Genomic DNA, 17,102 nt, shown 5'->3' on the forward strand with positions numbered 1-17,102 from the left:
AAGTATTTGCAATTAAAAGAAATTTACCCCTAACTACATTTAAGTATCATACTAATTCACTTTAATCCTCCACTTTGCCACGCCAGCTTGTTTAACATTTTAAGCTTTTTACGCTGTCTTGCCTTGAAGAAAATGAAATATAACATGCAGATAAAATACACACATTGAAGACTGTAATCCATCACCATTTGATTAGCAATTAAGGCAATAGCAAGCACCCACCCCAGAAAATAGAGTAAGGCTACCTAAACAGAGAAGTAAAAAAAGTCACACACATGAAGTCCAGTTGTATGAGTTGAAGCCAAAAAACATGGAAGAAGAAGAATGTCAAAGGTCATGTGGAATGGTATGCTTTCATACAAGACACAGAACACAAGAAATATGTTGCATATGAATCTTATTGACATGTATCAATGTTAGCTGTAGTATGAATGTTTATGTTCCAGTTCACCACTTCATCACACACACTTGTATATACAGGATCACACTGAAATACACGTGCATATTCATATTCATAGACACACATAACTCAGTAATAATTAAATAATAAATGACATATATATATATATATATTATATACACACACAAATTGTGGCAACTTATCAACGTGTTTATTTTTTTTACATTGGAAACAAGGAAATCCTAATCATCATCCAAGAACAGGCAAGCACATACAAATTGAAACACACATAAACTTAAAAACCCAGTCTTCCTTCACTGGAATGTTCTTTCCCACTAGAAAAAAAACATCCAGAGGCATGTACACACACACACACACACACAGAGAAACACTCATACACAGACAGACACACCCATACATGCACACACAGAGACACATACACACACACACACAACATACACAAGCTTTTATGGTGAAAAAGATTTTTTTTCTTCACAACTTGGATAAACACAAAGTCAGTATATTCAATCATGTTAAAATATGATATGAGAACTAAACAAACATTCATGATGTACAGAATTAACATAAAACAAAATCAATACACTCCATTTTCATAACCGGGAATGAATCAAAACACTTTACTGATGCACCAGACAACTTATATACAGCTGATGAAATTGATATAAGTCCTGTGCATGTGGAAATGCTAAAGATAAAAATGTTAATTGTGTAACAAAATAAAATTGCACTTGAATGTATACAGACACATGCACACACACATACACACACACTCACACACCATTTCTTTGTAACACACACACACACACACACACACAGAACACAACAAATGCAACATTCCTCAATATATGTGAAGCACAGAACATATAAAATAATGGAAAGCTGTAGTTTGTTTGCTGACATCGTTGTCTTCACAAGTTCACAATAGATGAAAATTCATTGTTTCTAAGTCAGCAAGTTCTTTGAACACAAACACATGACATTTGTACTGCTTTCTAAGCTCTGCTAAGCAAGGCATCAAAACATGCAGTTCCCTGCCATCCAACAGAAATAAGGGACAAAAATCACAACACTTCTTATTCTTGTTGCTTGCAGTCCAGCCGACCACACAGGGCCATATCAAGGCTGTCAAACCATACAAATGATTTACCACATCAACACAAAACTGTCACATCTACAAAAAAACACTAAGACGAACCCACAAAACACAGTTCATGACACAGTATCCCAACCATTTAGCTCCTTTTGGCAAATAAGACAAGGCCATGCTGAGGACGCCAGCCATTCTGCTTAATTTATCACCCCAGATTACAAAACATTGTAAAAAAGGAAAAACAATACTTAAAAGCCAAACAAAAAATACATAAAAAAGGCCATATGGGCAAATAACACTGCAGAATAGGCAGCTAGTGCCCATTCCAGAGTTTACATCTCACTATCTAATTGCCAGAGCAAAACTGCACAGATAGTACATCAGAGACTGTGGAAAAAAGTGTCCAGGCTTGCTTGAAAAAAGAAAGGGGAATGGACTGGGAAGGCAGAAAAAGGAGAAAAAACAGTGAAGGAAGAAAAAAGGCAGAAACAAAGAGAGGGATAGAAAAGAGAAAATTTCTAGCACAGAATTTCTAGAAGGCAGGGATGCTTTTGACATTGAAAGACCACCAGCATCCCCACGGGAGGATCACAACACTTCTTTTGTCACAAACACACAATGTGTGAATCTGAAAGCACCAATGTAAAGAAACATTCTCAAAGCTTTTATTCCAGCAAATTGGTTCCCATGCCCTTTCACCATGGCAGAAGCAACAGTCAACAGTCAACGTTAAAATTAATCTCTTTATTTATCCAAACTTTACAACATACTTTCACCATTGCAATTTGCTCTCTTTCTATCTGAAAAACAACCCCCCCCCCACACACACACACAAATTACAAACACCTCACAAGTACACACACACACACATACTGATAACTCATTCATTTCAGCATTGGTAAACTGGCTAGCCAATACATCAACACAAATACCACAACTCTCCTCTGATCCAAACTCATTATCTCCCTGTAAACAAATGAAGCCAGTTCTACATGTATCTTTCTCTCATCTCGTGTACATGGGATTGGATTTTTCAGCAGTGCCCCCCTCCCCCACCCCACACCCCCTCCCTGTCTGATTATGTAAGAGTGTGTGACTGAAACCTCACTGAATGACACAGGAAATGAATGATGAAAGCCCAGTGACAGCCATCAGTTGGCTCTACCCAGGAAGGCAGCTTGTTCAAATGACTCCAGGTTTGTAAAACGCCTAGAGCTTGGTTTCCAACCAATGATAGGCGATATGTAAGTATCCATATCATCATCACCAACTCCTCCCATCTGAAAAAGGGGCAGCTACTCCCAGTTTGACGGATGTGACAATCAGGTGGTTTGAGCCCTGGACTTCCAATCCTGAAATCCTGGGCTCGAATTCTGCCTGTGTCTGGTGGGTTTAGTGAGCAGAATTTTTTCCAGTCTTGAAGGTGCTAGTGCCTAGACCCCCATTCATGCATACATACATGAGGGGCATCAAATACACATGTTAAATATCCTGTAATCCATTTCAGAGTTCAACGGCATGTGGAAACACAGAGCATACCCAACCCGAAAGCAGAGCGTGGCTGCCTAAACAATGAAGTAAAAATAACCAATCATGTAAAAGCCCACTCGTAGATATATACAAGAGAAAAATCCCAATGTACCAATTATCTTTGTTCAAATCAATGCAAAAGAAGCAGACAGCGAAGCAACTGCCTCCAAGTGCCAGCAATCCAGTTGCCTCTGATGGCTCTTAACCCATTCAACCCTGAGGAGTTTACAGCCTCCACAGGCTTCCACGCCATACCGATGAAAAAAACCCAAAATATCCACAGAAATTAAATTGTTTCTCCTCCAAATTATCTATGAACACATCCGGAAATACTGCAGAAGTTAACTCCCTTTCTTTGTGATGAATGCATCAGTGTGCAAGAAAGATTGTGAACACTGCAATGAGACGAATTCTGATGCCAGAGCAATGCTCGGGTGCAGGGTTCAATGAGTTAAAAGAACTATTTCATCCCCCTGAGCTCTTGAAGAACCCTTTTTGTCCTGAAACTCCATTGTCTGTCACTCTCTTCATAGACTTTTTTGGAAAAAAACATCCTTCCTCCGTCCCATCCCAACCAGTCAAGACCTCTCGAGAAAGCCTTTTCTCCATTGTAAAACACCCCTGAGTCACCCAGCTACCTGAGACCCACTTTCTCCTTCCCAATTTCCAAGTCCTTGCTCTGTCTGTGCTTCACGTGCATCCCTTCTTTCAGCATCTCTTTTTTTCTGTCGCTGTCGTCCTTCTTGTCCCACTCAAAGAGCTGGATGACCTCGTCGCGTTCCTCCACGGGCCACTCCCCATTCTCCCTGACGTTGGGTGGACTCTTCTTCCAGTCCCACTCCTTCACCGGGATCTCCCACCTGGGACCGTAGTTGGCTTCGATGTAGGGCAGGGGTGGGTCTGGAACTCGAACCCTCAAGCCCAGGAACTCCGTCCAGACCAGGGAGAACTTGGGGAAAGAATACCTACAGCAAACAACATCAACCTTGAAACATTTTGCGATACTGTATGTTTTGTTTTGACTTTGGCAACTCAAATATGTATCATGTAAATCAGGATACTGATCTGAATAACTGCTGTCAGCTGAAAACTGCAACTAATGGTACAATGTGTGGGAAAAGAAAAAAAAAAAAAAAATTCCAGTCACATGAACACTCAAAACAATAATTTTAGTTCTTCCAGTTCCATGTACACACACACACACACACACACACACACACACACAGAGAAATCTCACTTGAATTTTTTCCCTGTGCTGGCCTGAGTGCCACCGTTCCAGATGTGATCATCCTCCTCATAGAAGAAGAAAATGTCCAGCTTGACATCTCCATACATGAATGACAGCTCCAGGCTGTCACTGACCTGGAAAACATAATCAGGCTGATAACTGACCAGTTACTACAGGTGTTGACAAAGGTGGAAGATGGCACAGGAAGGAGGAAAGTGGGAGAATGGTTAGGATGCTTATCTGGCAATACAGAGTCCTTCTTCTTCTTTGTTCGTGGGCTGCAACTCCCACGTTCACTCGTATGTACACAAGTGGGCTGCAACTCCCACGTTCACTCGTATGTACACAAGTGGGCTTTTACGTGTATGACCGTTTTTGCCGCGCCACAGAGTCCATGAAGGTCTGGGTTCAAACCCCGCTCTCACCTTTTCTCCCAAGTCTGAATGGAAAATTGAACTGAGGTTCTAGTCATTTGGATGGGATGACAAACCGAGGCCCCGTGTGCAGCAGGCACTTGGTGCCCTGAAAAAGAACCCACCACAAAATTCTGTAGAAGAAATCCACTCTGATAGGTACACAAATATAAATGCATACACTCAAGGCCGGAATGTGTTGGCTTAAGCTGCCGGTCAAGCATCTGCCTAGCAGATGTGGTGTAGTGTATATGGCTTTGTCCAAATGCAGTGATGTCTCCTTGAGAAACTGAACCTGTTGGCAACAGAGAGTTTCAAGGGGCTTGACATTCACGCTTAATGGCAAGTTGTAAGATTTATTAAGCAGTAGACCAACGCAGCTTTTTCACAGAAACCTGACCAAAGAAAAACAGTGTCACTCTGTACTGATGGTTAACTTTCTTGATACTATGTTTTTAAACATATTCTAGAACATGTCCATATCAAAACAATATTTCAGAAACAAGACTGATCACTGATATTCTGCAATAATTGAATATAGTGTAATGTTGGTTTGATAGTATCGCATCTGCATAGGAAGCAAGAGTATTTGAGAGCACTTGATCAAATCCCACATTCATTATTTTCTCCCCCCTCTCCCCCTAACAGACCTTGAGAGGTGGTCTGGACGCTAGTTATTTCAATAGAAGTATAAACCAAGGTCCCATGTATAGTCTGCACTAACCAAACAAAAAATAACCCACAGCACCAAAAGTGTTGTTCCTGGCAAAATCTTGTAGAAAACCCCCCAGCTATTTTGATAGGAAAAACAAATACACAAATACACTTGCACTTGCAGGCAAAAAAACCCCACCAAACAAACATCAAAAAAGTGGTGCAGCTCTGTAGCGACACACTCTCCCCAGGGAAAGCAGCCGGAATTTCACACAGAGAAATCTGTCATGACAAAGTGTTATATGACTGAATGCAACACAAATAACTTTCGTAATCACAGATATGGATACTGATGAACAAAACCAACAAAAACAACAGCAACAGGAAATACAAATAAGAATGAATGCTGTCTCCACAGGTGACAATGTATACTGCACGGGTACACAGACTGTAAGACATGAGATGGAGGCAGACCAGACATACAAACAAGAGACAGGGGGACAGACGCCGAGACAGACGGACAGACAAATGAGAAGGGAGATGATACACTGTAGGGTCTTTCACCTTCCCAAACAGCTGCACCAGTTGCAGGCCGGCATTCTCCAGAGCGGTCACCAGTTCCTCCCTGTAGTTGGTGATCTTGATGCCGATGTCCACATCTCTGCTGTAGGGGATGATGTCACACTGCCGGTACCACCCTGCCTCACAGACACACACACACAACAAGTCAAAGACTAGGAGGAAGGTGGCAAAATGTTTAAGACGCTTACCTGCCAGTTCATGAGGGCCTGGGTTTGAGTCCCACTCTCGCCTTAACTCCCAAGTTTGACTGGAAAATCAAACTGAGCATCTAGTCATTCAGATGAGAGGATATAACGAGGTCCCATATGTAGCACACACTTAGCGCATGGAAAAAGAACCCATGGCAATGAGAGTACTGTCCTACAGCAAAATTCTGTAGAAAGAATCCACTTGGATATGTACACAAATATATATACACACACTCAAGGCCTGACTAAGTGCGTTGGGTTATGCAGCTGGTTGGGCATCTGCCTAGCAGATGTGGTGTAGTGTATATGGATTTGCCTGAATACAATGGCCTCCTGAGACTGAAACTGAAAAATAAAACTCAAAGACAATTTCAGGTATATCACAAAAACCAACCTTCAACAGATCCTTTAAATGTCTATATCTGTCACATTGATCCAATCAATCATTAACTTAAAACAGGAAGTCCGGATGCGCTGAGCATTCGACAACCGCACCCATCACAAATGAAGAGATGACATGTACAGACTCATCCAAGACAAAAAAATACAGACATTGTTAAGACAAAAATTTCTAGACTTTCTTCCTGCATGCAAAAATATAATTGAATGGTACTCAATCACAAAGACATCAACTGTTGAAGCTCCCTCCTCAACTGTTGTCATAAGAACTTCCAGTTACACTTGAACATCCCTCAGGCCTTCTTCACCTCTTCAAATTTACACCACAATGTCAATCAGATCTTGTTGGCCTTGAAGAATAGTTCACAGCTGTACACAAAACTATCCTTGTCTATCATCACAAGTTCACGCCTGACTGTCTATCGGAGCTTCTGAACATCAAAAGAAGTTCACCCATGATCACCTCCCTGCTGTGCTTTGAAAAAAGCATGCTCAACTGAGCTTCAGAATGCTACGCTACTATGCTAACAAATGAATGACATGCTGAAGTAGCAAAAAATCAAGTGGTGTTGTTTTTTTTCTTAAATAAATCAGTTGATACTGTAAGTGAGCAGAATGAATTCATGTGTAATGAGAAGAAAGAGGTACATTCAGACAATGAGAGTTTTCATTCTATGACTCATGATTAGCCTGACTCAATCAGAGCTCAGTTAAACTTTTTCCCAACTTTTCTTCCAAAGCTTTTGTTCCCCTCAGGTGTTCACGCCTTGATAGAAAGAAAGTGTTTGCAAAAAGAAACGCCAGTGATGAACTATCAACAGCAAAGAAACGAGCACTGGCACAGATCAACCATGAAGCTCAAACAACAAAGAATAGTCCTGCATTTGACATTTGTTATCTGAAAGTTCAAACCATCCTCTGTGCACTGCGTGCTGACTCATCTTCAAAGTGTCATATGGCAGAATCGATGCTGTTTTACAACCTCCAGACACGTAATATGGGAAAACACTGTCAACTGCTTCATTCTATCAGAATGCAAATGAAACTACGAATGAATGTTCAGGCACTGGTTTGCTGTGCTCATATGATGAAAACATTGCTCTCCAGTCTTGTTCTGGGTTGGCAGGTGCACCAATTAGGACACTCACCTAAGCAAGTCCCACTGCTGAGCCAGAAGGGGACCTCCATCCCGTCCAGAACTTTGGACACCACCGACAGGAGCTGGCGGGCTGTTCTGCGGAACTTTGGGTCGTCCCCTACCCTCTTCTTGCCGTACTTGATGAGGAAGTGCTGTGCGTGGCCGTAGTTGCACTCCAGGAAGCGGGAGTGCTGCAGGTCCCAGACGAAGGACACTGAGTCCACGGGGACTGTCAACTGTACATCCCGCACCTTCTCCATCTTCAGCTGGAACCTTGGGCCAACAAACGATGTATGTGAATATGTAGAACTTAGCAGTGGAGAAAAACAAGTGCAGGAAACGACTAAACAACTCTTTCCTTATTTCAAAGTAAGTTTGCAAAGATAAAAAGGGAAATGTAATAATAATCGCAGAAATCCTTCAAAGACTGCAGTTGGGTGCCATTTGAATTATCTGAGGGAGAGAGCCAGCTGTATGCCTGATGTTAATGCTGTTTCATCCCCTGTGGACTCCTCAGACATCCCGGCATTGACAGTGGCCTGCCATCCCCTTATGGTGATGAAGAGACACCAAGCATAGTTTGGTGGTGTTTTCAATCATAGTGGAGAAAGTCACAATCCAATGACTTCTTAAAGCAGCCCACAAAGGATAAAGTAAATAACAGGAGAAAAACAAAATACAAAAACATATTAAAAAAAAAAAAAATAATAATAATGGTAGCTAACAGTGGCAATACTGTCAAGAAAGGATACTTTGAAGATAAGATAATATATGACACCAACTGCACATACTTTCGATTTCTCCACATAAACAGGGGAGTAGTTTGCACAGAACAGGAATCAGATGCCTGTCAGTCTGCACCAGAGGGTCAAGTATGTGTAACTGATTTGTGTGTGTGTGTGTGTGTGTGTGTGTGTGTGTGTGTGTGTGTTTTGTGTGTGTGTGTGTGTGTGTGTGTGTGTGTGTACCCCACAGTTTCGAATTTTTTTTCTCTACACTTCTATGACAATGAATGCTGATGTGGGTGATGAAGATGCTGTAAAGGGGGTCGATACAGGTCTGGGACCAGCTGACAAGGCTGTACTCTCATATCTCGGTGTCAACCAGGCTGAGACAGTGAGAGATAAAGACACTCACAGTGGTGGTCAGGAAACTTGAGCTACACTCCCAAAGACGCATTCGTGAAGTGGATGACCCTCAACTGTATTGTGCCAGTCTCCCCATTTGAGCCCATAAAAACATGCAACAACTGTTCTCCTTTGAAGACAGAATAAGTAAGATTAAAACCACAAAAAAACAAGACTAAATAGAAAACAAACAGGAAATAATAATATTAATGAAGTATTCAAACCAAACAATCTGATCCTAAAATTAAGATTTTCCTCCATGAGAGAGAGAGCTGGAGGGTGGGGATGGAGGTGAGGTGGGGAAATCAAATCATCTTGTTCATAGCCCAGCTGGCCTCAAAGGGCCATTTCAAGGTTTGAATACCCGTCAGTTCTTTGTCCTCCTCTTCCTTCATCATCAATATATATAAAAAAAAAAAAATTATGTGGCCTTTCATGCCCTGTTCTCATGGTGACCTCAGTTTTGATAGCTCTCCACTTCCGTGCTTTGGGTGAGTCCTGTCAAGGTCTTTGGTGTCGGCAGATTTATGGGGGGCTGTTGTTGGAGGGATGTGGTGGGAGGGTGAGGGGGGGACGCTCACTCAGTCTGACTCCATGGCTTAACCATTCTTGTAGTCAGTAGGGGGCTTGGTATGTTAAACTGAAAGAGGCACTACTGAACACCATCCAAGTGACTCAGTAGCAGTGCAGGGTCTCCTCTGGTGTGTGGCCCCTGTAGACCTAACACCAATGATTCCCTGTGGACTGCTGGGGCTGCTACAGATGAACCTGGGTCTGGCTGTGTATGGGGGACATGGAATGAGCGTGTGGGAGAAATGCCACTGAAACCGTGCAGATGATGGGGCAGCATAAAAAAACAACAAAAAACCACATCAGTTCTCAAAACCAGTTGAAGAGAATACAAAATAATGTTAAAATATTGATTAAAACAATGTTAAAAAAAACAACCCAATTCACTCATGCCTCAGTCCACACAAAATTTGAACCAAGTTGAAAATACTGCAAACAGCTTATAAAGATCATATCACTCGTATATGTTTCAGACCTTGCAAAATTCTTATAAAGTTAAAATTACGTTTATCTAACATACTTACCATGACCCAATAGTGCAGACTCTGGCAGGGGTCTGTTCAGACCTTGTAAAATTCTTATAAAGTTAAAATTACGTTTATCTAACATACTTACCATGACCCAATAGTGCAGACTCTGGCAGGGGTCTGATTCCTGTCCCGTGCACACTATTACCCGCTTTTGTGGAGAAAAAGGGAAGAAGCTATGGCTGATAACCTCTCGTTAGTAGATTACCTCCCTTCCGAGTCCCTGACTAGCTTCCAAAAGCCATTGATTTCCTTGGCAGTATTTTCTCCCCTTCAACTAGATCTTAAGCGGATGTCTGGACACTTGTCTTTCAGATGAAATAACAAACTGATGTCTCGTGTGTAGCGTGCACACAGTGCATGTTAAAGAACCCACTGCAACAAAAGGACTGTCCCTGGCAAAATTCTGTAGAAAAAATCCACTTCGGTGAAAAAACAAATACATCTGCAGGCAGAAAGGAAGAATGAAAAACTTAAAAAAAAAAAAAAAGAAAAAAAAAGGGGGGGGGGGGGGGTCGCACCACACTGCAACAATGTGCTCTCCTTAAGGAGAGCAGCCCAAATTTCACTCAGAGAAATCTGTTGAGACAAAGAGTAATACAATACAACACAATTCAAAAGAGCATGGGAGAGAGGGATACAGGGGAGCAGGAGGGGAAACCCACCTATTCAGGTAGCCCTCATGGTGCCCAAGAGTCAGGAGAGATGAGTTCAACGGCGGCCTGACCGACTTGGAACTCCGGGCCTTGCTGTGCCACAGGTAGTCTCCCCTGTGGTAAAAGGCCACAAGGTGGATGATGGGCGCCACGGAGTGGTGGCGCCACAGGAAGTAGTGGGAGGGAAGCAGGCGGTAGTCCTGAATCCCTTTGGCCAGGTCGCGGGGGTCGGGGCTGTTGAGCCCGAGGTAGAGAAAATTGTTCATGGCCTCCAGCAACTGATGCTGCAAGACAACAGAGGAACTAGGATCCAGATCATCACCTCCCCTTCCCATAACGCATTATCATTTCTGCATTTCATTACACTTTTTCTGGATTTTTTTTTAACACCTTGCTCACAGGCATACACATTTTTTGACTCACTTGTGTAAGCAAAGTCAGTCTATGTTTTAACCCGGTGTTCGGTTGTCTGTTTCTGTTTGTGTGTGTGTGTGTGTGTGTGTGTGTGTGTGTGTGTGTGTGTGTGTGTCCGTGGTAAACTTTAACAGTGACATTTTCTCTGCAAATACTTTGTCAGTTGACACCAAATTAGGCATAAAAATAGGAAAAATTCAGTTCTTTCCAATCATCTTGTTTAAAACAATATTCCACCTCTGGGATGGGCACCAAAAAAAAATAAAAAAAGAAGCCAAATTATATGCAAACTGCATTTACTGTTATATTTATATTTTTTTTATTCTCTAAACTTGGTACTTTGATCTGATATTCTGACACAACAACAAGAGAAGTCATTATTATCTTTTTTTTTCAAACAGGAACTTCTTTTGCTTAGCATGGAAGTTTTAATTATTTTGCAAACGTTTTGGTGCAGACAGTAAAACAGGGAAATTAATCTGTAATTAATGCTAGGGAACTAAATTTGATTTAAACTGATCTTTCTCATCTTAAACATTAAATTTTGAAATTATACTCAATACATAAAAAGCTTGTGTGTTTTACTCTCAGTGTACAGGGCTTTCACAATGTCCATTCGCCCAAGTGGTCTTTTTCGGAAAATACTAAAATCAATACGATGAGTGGACTTTACAGATCTGTTGGCTGAGCCCTGAAGGTCATGGGCAAAAATCAATTGTGTACACATATTTATACACATTCAAAGCGCGTGCTCATATTCTTTGCAAACGCGAACGACGCCATTTTGTTTCAAGTTGTTGACCTGCCCGTTCAATCCTATATTCAATGGACAATACACGATGACATGTGATGGAAAGTTGGAGAAGGAGACCGTTAAATATTTATTCACAGAAAGATTTGTGAACGCCTCATCACTTACTGGATTATGCCCCAAACTGCCATAAATATATCCACAGAATCAGTCAGAATTCACAGTTAAAAATTGTAAACCATGGGAGTTAATACCCCTGAATTGATGAAATGAAAAAATGTCCAGTCTTGACTTTTCTCAAAATGAAGTCCTTTTCACTTCTTACGACGTTTAGAAGTACTTGTACTTGGCTCCACCTGTTATTAGTTTAACAAAATACTAAATTTTCATATCAACTTTAAAACTATAAAACTAGAATGAACATAAAAGAGAAATTGAATCGACCGTGTCGTACTACATTCCCGGCGGGTGTAACTAAACTTGTACATCTATCTAGATGTAGAGAAAAAGGCTAAATGTTGCAGTGTGATTGCGGCGATAGCCACATCTCCTTTACCACAGACTTAAAAAGAATGTTTTTTATTTCCCTTAAAGATTTTTTGAATGCCCAAGATACACCAGAATAATATGATTTAAACAGCGTTCTCACTGCGAATACCGCAACTGATTTATTGCCCTTTAAAAAAGTATGTTCAAATATTAAATTTTAGAATGTCAGACAAGGAGCCACGATAGTGTAATGGGTAAGACAGTTTCTTCTCACCCGAACACACGGGGTTCGAATCTGGTTGGGACTTTTTAAAAAATTTTTTTTTTAACCCGAAGTTTTATAATAACAAATACAGAACACATTTTAACAATTAGATTAAAAAAAATTTTTTTTAAGTGTATCACAAGTGAGTCTTGAAGGCCTTGCCTCTCTTGTTTTTTAATACTTCAAACATTACGTTATAGCAGCAAAACAAAATTTGATATCCAGCCTGTGAAGCAACTGAGCTGCCGTAATTAACTGATGAACAATCCACAGATTGCAACAAACTACACTGCTAAACCATTCAACAAACGGACAATAAACAACACTGAATAGATAAAATGAATCAAAGGCAAACACACCAGTTCAGCCTCGTAGGGCTCAATCACACCAAATGTCAAGACGGAGTATCTCCCAAGATCCCACAGATCCAAAGCAGATTTGCCACCTCTCACAGCTCGAAGGAGAGATGGCTCGATCACAAAGATGGGAAGTTCAACAGCTCGACAGGTGTCGGTGAATCTTTTAACGATGCCCTGTTATCAAATGTCACATGTTCTTGAAAAGAAGCTGATTCAAGATTGTAAAATCATCTGACAGACTGCCAGACTGAGACAAGACAACCAACAGCTTCCTAATATAACCTCCACAGTACCTGATTTTTGTGTAAAGTTAAGACTGACAGCACTGTGCTACTACATATCATGGCATACTACACTGTGATCTTTGTTTAGGCAATGTTGAGCGATAGTACACTGTACCATACAATAACTTATTTTTCTGTGTTAAGTTTTACTCATATTGATGCATTTAATTCTGGTACAGAGCAATACATTAGTACAATACAGCACAGTAAAGTTTAGACAGGACTGTATTAAGTGAATTGTTCATTTACCATACCCTGCTGTTCAATATACTATGCAAAAATAACAGATCATTATCATGCAAGCCTTGTACTGTGCTGTGCTATGCCATACAGTTTAGTAAACTACAAGACTGTACTAATATAACTACTACTAATTGAACTATACAAGTGATGTTCAGCTGTATAGTACTAAAAGCAAAGAACAGTGCACCACAATTTGGTACAGTACTGTACTGTGCTGAAATCAAACCTAGTACACTCATTTCCCCATTGGGTGCTCTTTCTACACTGCTCTGCTATAAGCTGATAATTACACATGTAATTTTCTTCATGTGTCAAATTGTACTGGATATTGAAGCATCATGAAAGGGCAGCATCATCAATTTATTCTAATCAAAAAGTAACATTATGCATGTGCTAATCTGTATTGTGCCATAATGTGTCAAACCAAAAGCTACAATTCTACACCATTCCAAACATTACTACATAATAATGTCCTATATTCCATTCCTTTATTTGCTGATTTCTACATGATCACATAAGTATTTGTAATCATGATTGATCAATGTATACACAGAAACACAAACAGATATGCAAAAAACACACAGCACACTGACATAGTGATAGACAAACACTTGCATAAATCATTTCATTTAAAAACCACAGTTCTCAGATATAAATTACATACCCAAGGAGAGGGGTCAAACCTTTGATCAGTTCTGTCAATGAAAATCTGAAATCAAATCAGCAAGTATTTGTACAGACAACTACTTCAAATTCTGCACAATTCTTGCAAAAGGAAAGAAAAAAAAATGTTTAAATACCCGGGAAAAAATACTGTCTCACTCCAGAAGCAGTTTGAATTTTGTTTAAAGCATTATTTTTGCATGGAATGTGCACAGCATCATAATAATGTAATGTACTTACTGAGTATTTTGTTATGTACTGCATATACAACAAGAGAGGCAAGGCCTTCAAGACTCACTTGTGATACACTTAAAAAAAAAAAAAAAAAAAAAAATCCAAGCTTTTTATGTACTGAGTATAATTTCCAAATGTAATGTTTAAGATGAGAAAGATCAGTTTAAAGCAAATTAAGTCCCCTAGCATTACAGCGTAATTTCCCTTTTTTACTATCTGCACCAAAACGTTTGCAAAATAAATAAAACTTCCATGCTTAGCAAAAGAAGTTCCTGTTTGAACAAAAAAATGATAATAATGACTGCTCTAGCTGTTGGGTCAGAATATCAGATCAAAGTGCGAAGTTTAGAGAATACAAAAAATATAAATATAACAGTAAATGCAGTTTGCATATAATTAGGCTTCATTCTTTATTTTTTTGTGCCCATCCCAGAGGTGCAATATTGTTTTAAACCAGATGACTGGAAAGAACTGAATTTTTCCTATTTTTATGCCTAATTTGGTGTCAACTGACAAAGTAGTTGCAGAGAAAATGTCAATGTTAAAGTTTACCATGGACACAAAGACACACAGACACACACACAGACAACCGAACACCGGGTTAAAACATAGACTCACTTTGTTTGCACAAGTGAGTCAATAAAGTATATCATGACAGCATCAACACTGTTGTCATAATCTCAAACATCACACACACACACACACGCACGTGTGTGCGCCAACAACAAAAGTTCAACACCAACAGTAACACAAACAGTCACCATACAAAAATATACTGTTCCAAGAGAGGCATGGCCTTCAAGACTCACTTGTGATACACTTTTGAAAAAAAAAAAAATCTAATCGTTAAAATGTGTTCTGTATTTGTTATTATAAAGCTTCGTGTTTATAAAAAAAAAAAAAAGAAAAAGAAAAAAAAAGAAGTCCTAACCAGATTCGAAACCCGCATGTTCGGGTGAGAAGAAACTGCCTTATCCATTACACTATCGTGGCTCCTTGACTGACGTTCTAAAATTTAACATTTGAACATACTTTTTTAAAGGGCGATAAATCAATTGCAGTATTCGCAGTGAGAACACTGTTTAAATCATATTGTTCTGGTGTATCTTGGGCATTCAAAAAATCTTTAAGGGAAATAAAAAATTCTTTTTAATGGCTATCGCCGCAATCACACTGCAACATTTAGCCGTTTTCTCTACATCTAGATAGATGTACAAGTTTAGTTACACCCGCCGGGAATGTAGTACGACACGGTCGATTCAATTTCTCTTTTATGTTCATTCTAGTTTTATAGTTTTAAAGTTGATATGAAAATTTAGTATTTTGTTAAACTAATAACAGGTAGAGCCAAGTACAAAATCTAAACGTCGTAAGAAGTGAAAAGGACTTCATTTTGAGAAAAGTCAAGACTGGACATTTTTTCGTTTCATCGTGATCAGTTCAAGGGTATTAACTTGCATGGTTTACAATTTTTAACTGTGAATTCTGACTGATTCTGTGGATATATTTATGGCAGTTTGGGGCATAATCCATTAAGTGATGAGGCGTTCACAAATCTTTCTCTGAATAAATATTTAACGGTCTCCTTCTCCAACTTTCAATCGCATGTTATCGTGTATTGTCCATTGAATATAGGATTGAACGGGCAAGTCAACAACTTGAAAGAAAATGGCGTCGTTCGCGTTCGCGAAGAATATGAGCACGCGCTTTGAATGTGTATAAATATGTGTACGCAATTGGTTTTTGCCCATGACCTTCAGGGCTCAGCCAACAGATCTGTAAAGTCCACTCGTCGTATTGATTTTAGTATTTTCCGAAAAAGACCACTTGGGCAAATGAACATAGTGAAAGCCCTGTACACTGAGAGTAAAACACACAAGCTTTTTATGTATTGAGTATAATTTCAAAATGTAATGTTTAAGATAAGAAAGAGCAGTTTAAAGCAAATGAAGTCCCCTAGCATTAATTACAGAGTAATTTCCCTTTTTTACTATCTGCACCAAAACGTTTGCAAAATAAATAAAAATTCCATGCTTTGCAAAAGAAGTTCCTGTTTGAACAAAAAATGATAATAATGACTGCTCTTGTTGTTGTGTATCAGATCAAAGTGCCAAGTTTAGAGAATACAAAAAAATATAAATATAACAGTAAATGCAGTCTGCATATAATTAGGCTTCATTTTTTTTTGTGTGTGTGCCCATCCCAGAGGTGCAATATTGTTTTAAACAAGATGACTGGAAAGAACTGAATTTTTCCTATTTTTATGCCTAATTTGGTGTCAATTGACAAAGTATTTGCAGAGAAAATATCAATGTTAAAGTTTACCACAGTCACTCAGACACACACACACACAGACAACCGAACAGGGTTAAAACATAGACTCACTTTGTTTACACAAGTGAGCCAAAAATGATGTAAAAATAACAAAATATAACAAATTATTTTTTTTTAAAAGGGTAAAAGAAACAAAAGGTAACACTTGCACACACACACAGAGTCACATGCACCACTGAGATGACTATTAAACAAAAATAATAAAATCACACACACTCACGCACGCACGCACACACACGTAAACACACACACACACACACACCACTGAGATTACTACACACACACCACTGAGATTACTACTTAACAAAAAAGTCTCCACTTCAGACCTTGAACCCAATAAACTGTAACAGAAGGAAAACGATTGCCAATGTGATCAATCCTTTCAAGATGTAGCTCCTGCCGCTGCCCATTGCTGCTTGCGTTGCTGTGGCTGCTGATACTTTTGAGGATATTGATCTGTAACAGCATAAAATAGAACATACTGAACATCCGCGCAATGACAAGTAAGAGCCGTATAAGAACAATAACTCATTTGAAGTATGT

General features: G+C 39.6%; 1 protein-coding gene across 1 annotated transcript in view; it reads right to left on the reverse strand.

The window, feature by feature from the left end:
• Positions 1–386: 386 nt before the first annotated feature.
• The window catches only part of LOC143279873 (ribitol-5-phosphate transferase FKTN-like), a 16,796-nt gene continuing 80 nt past the window's right edge, over positions 387–17,102 (reverse strand). The window contains exons 2-9 of the mRNA XM_076584158.1: positions 16,886–17,015; positions 13,993–14,037; positions 12,802–12,975; positions 10,533–10,807; positions 7,654–7,916; positions 5,901–6,034; positions 4,279–4,403; positions 387–4,006 (exon numbers count right to left, since the gene is read on the reverse strand). Coding sequence (XP_076440273.1) covers positions 3,676–4,006; positions 4,279–4,403; positions 5,901–6,034; positions 7,654–7,916; positions 10,533–10,807; positions 12,802–12,975; positions 13,993–14,037; positions 16,886–16,969 — 1,431 coding nt within the window. The 5' untranslated portion in view covers positions 16,970–17,015 and the 3' untranslated portion in view covers positions 387–3,675. The remainder of the gene's footprint in view (positions 4,007–4,278; positions 4,404–5,900; positions 6,035–7,653; positions 7,917–10,532; positions 10,808–12,801; positions 12,976–13,992; positions 14,038–16,885; positions 17,016–17,102) is intronic.

Source organism: Babylonia areolata, chromosome 3, assembly GCF_041734735.1.
Source record: "Babylonia areolata isolate BAREFJ2019XMU chromosome 3, ASM4173473v1, whole genome shotgun sequence".
Classification (NCBI taxonomy): domain Eukaryota; kingdom Metazoa; phylum Mollusca; class Gastropoda; order Neogastropoda; family Buccinidae; genus Babylonia; species Babylonia areolata.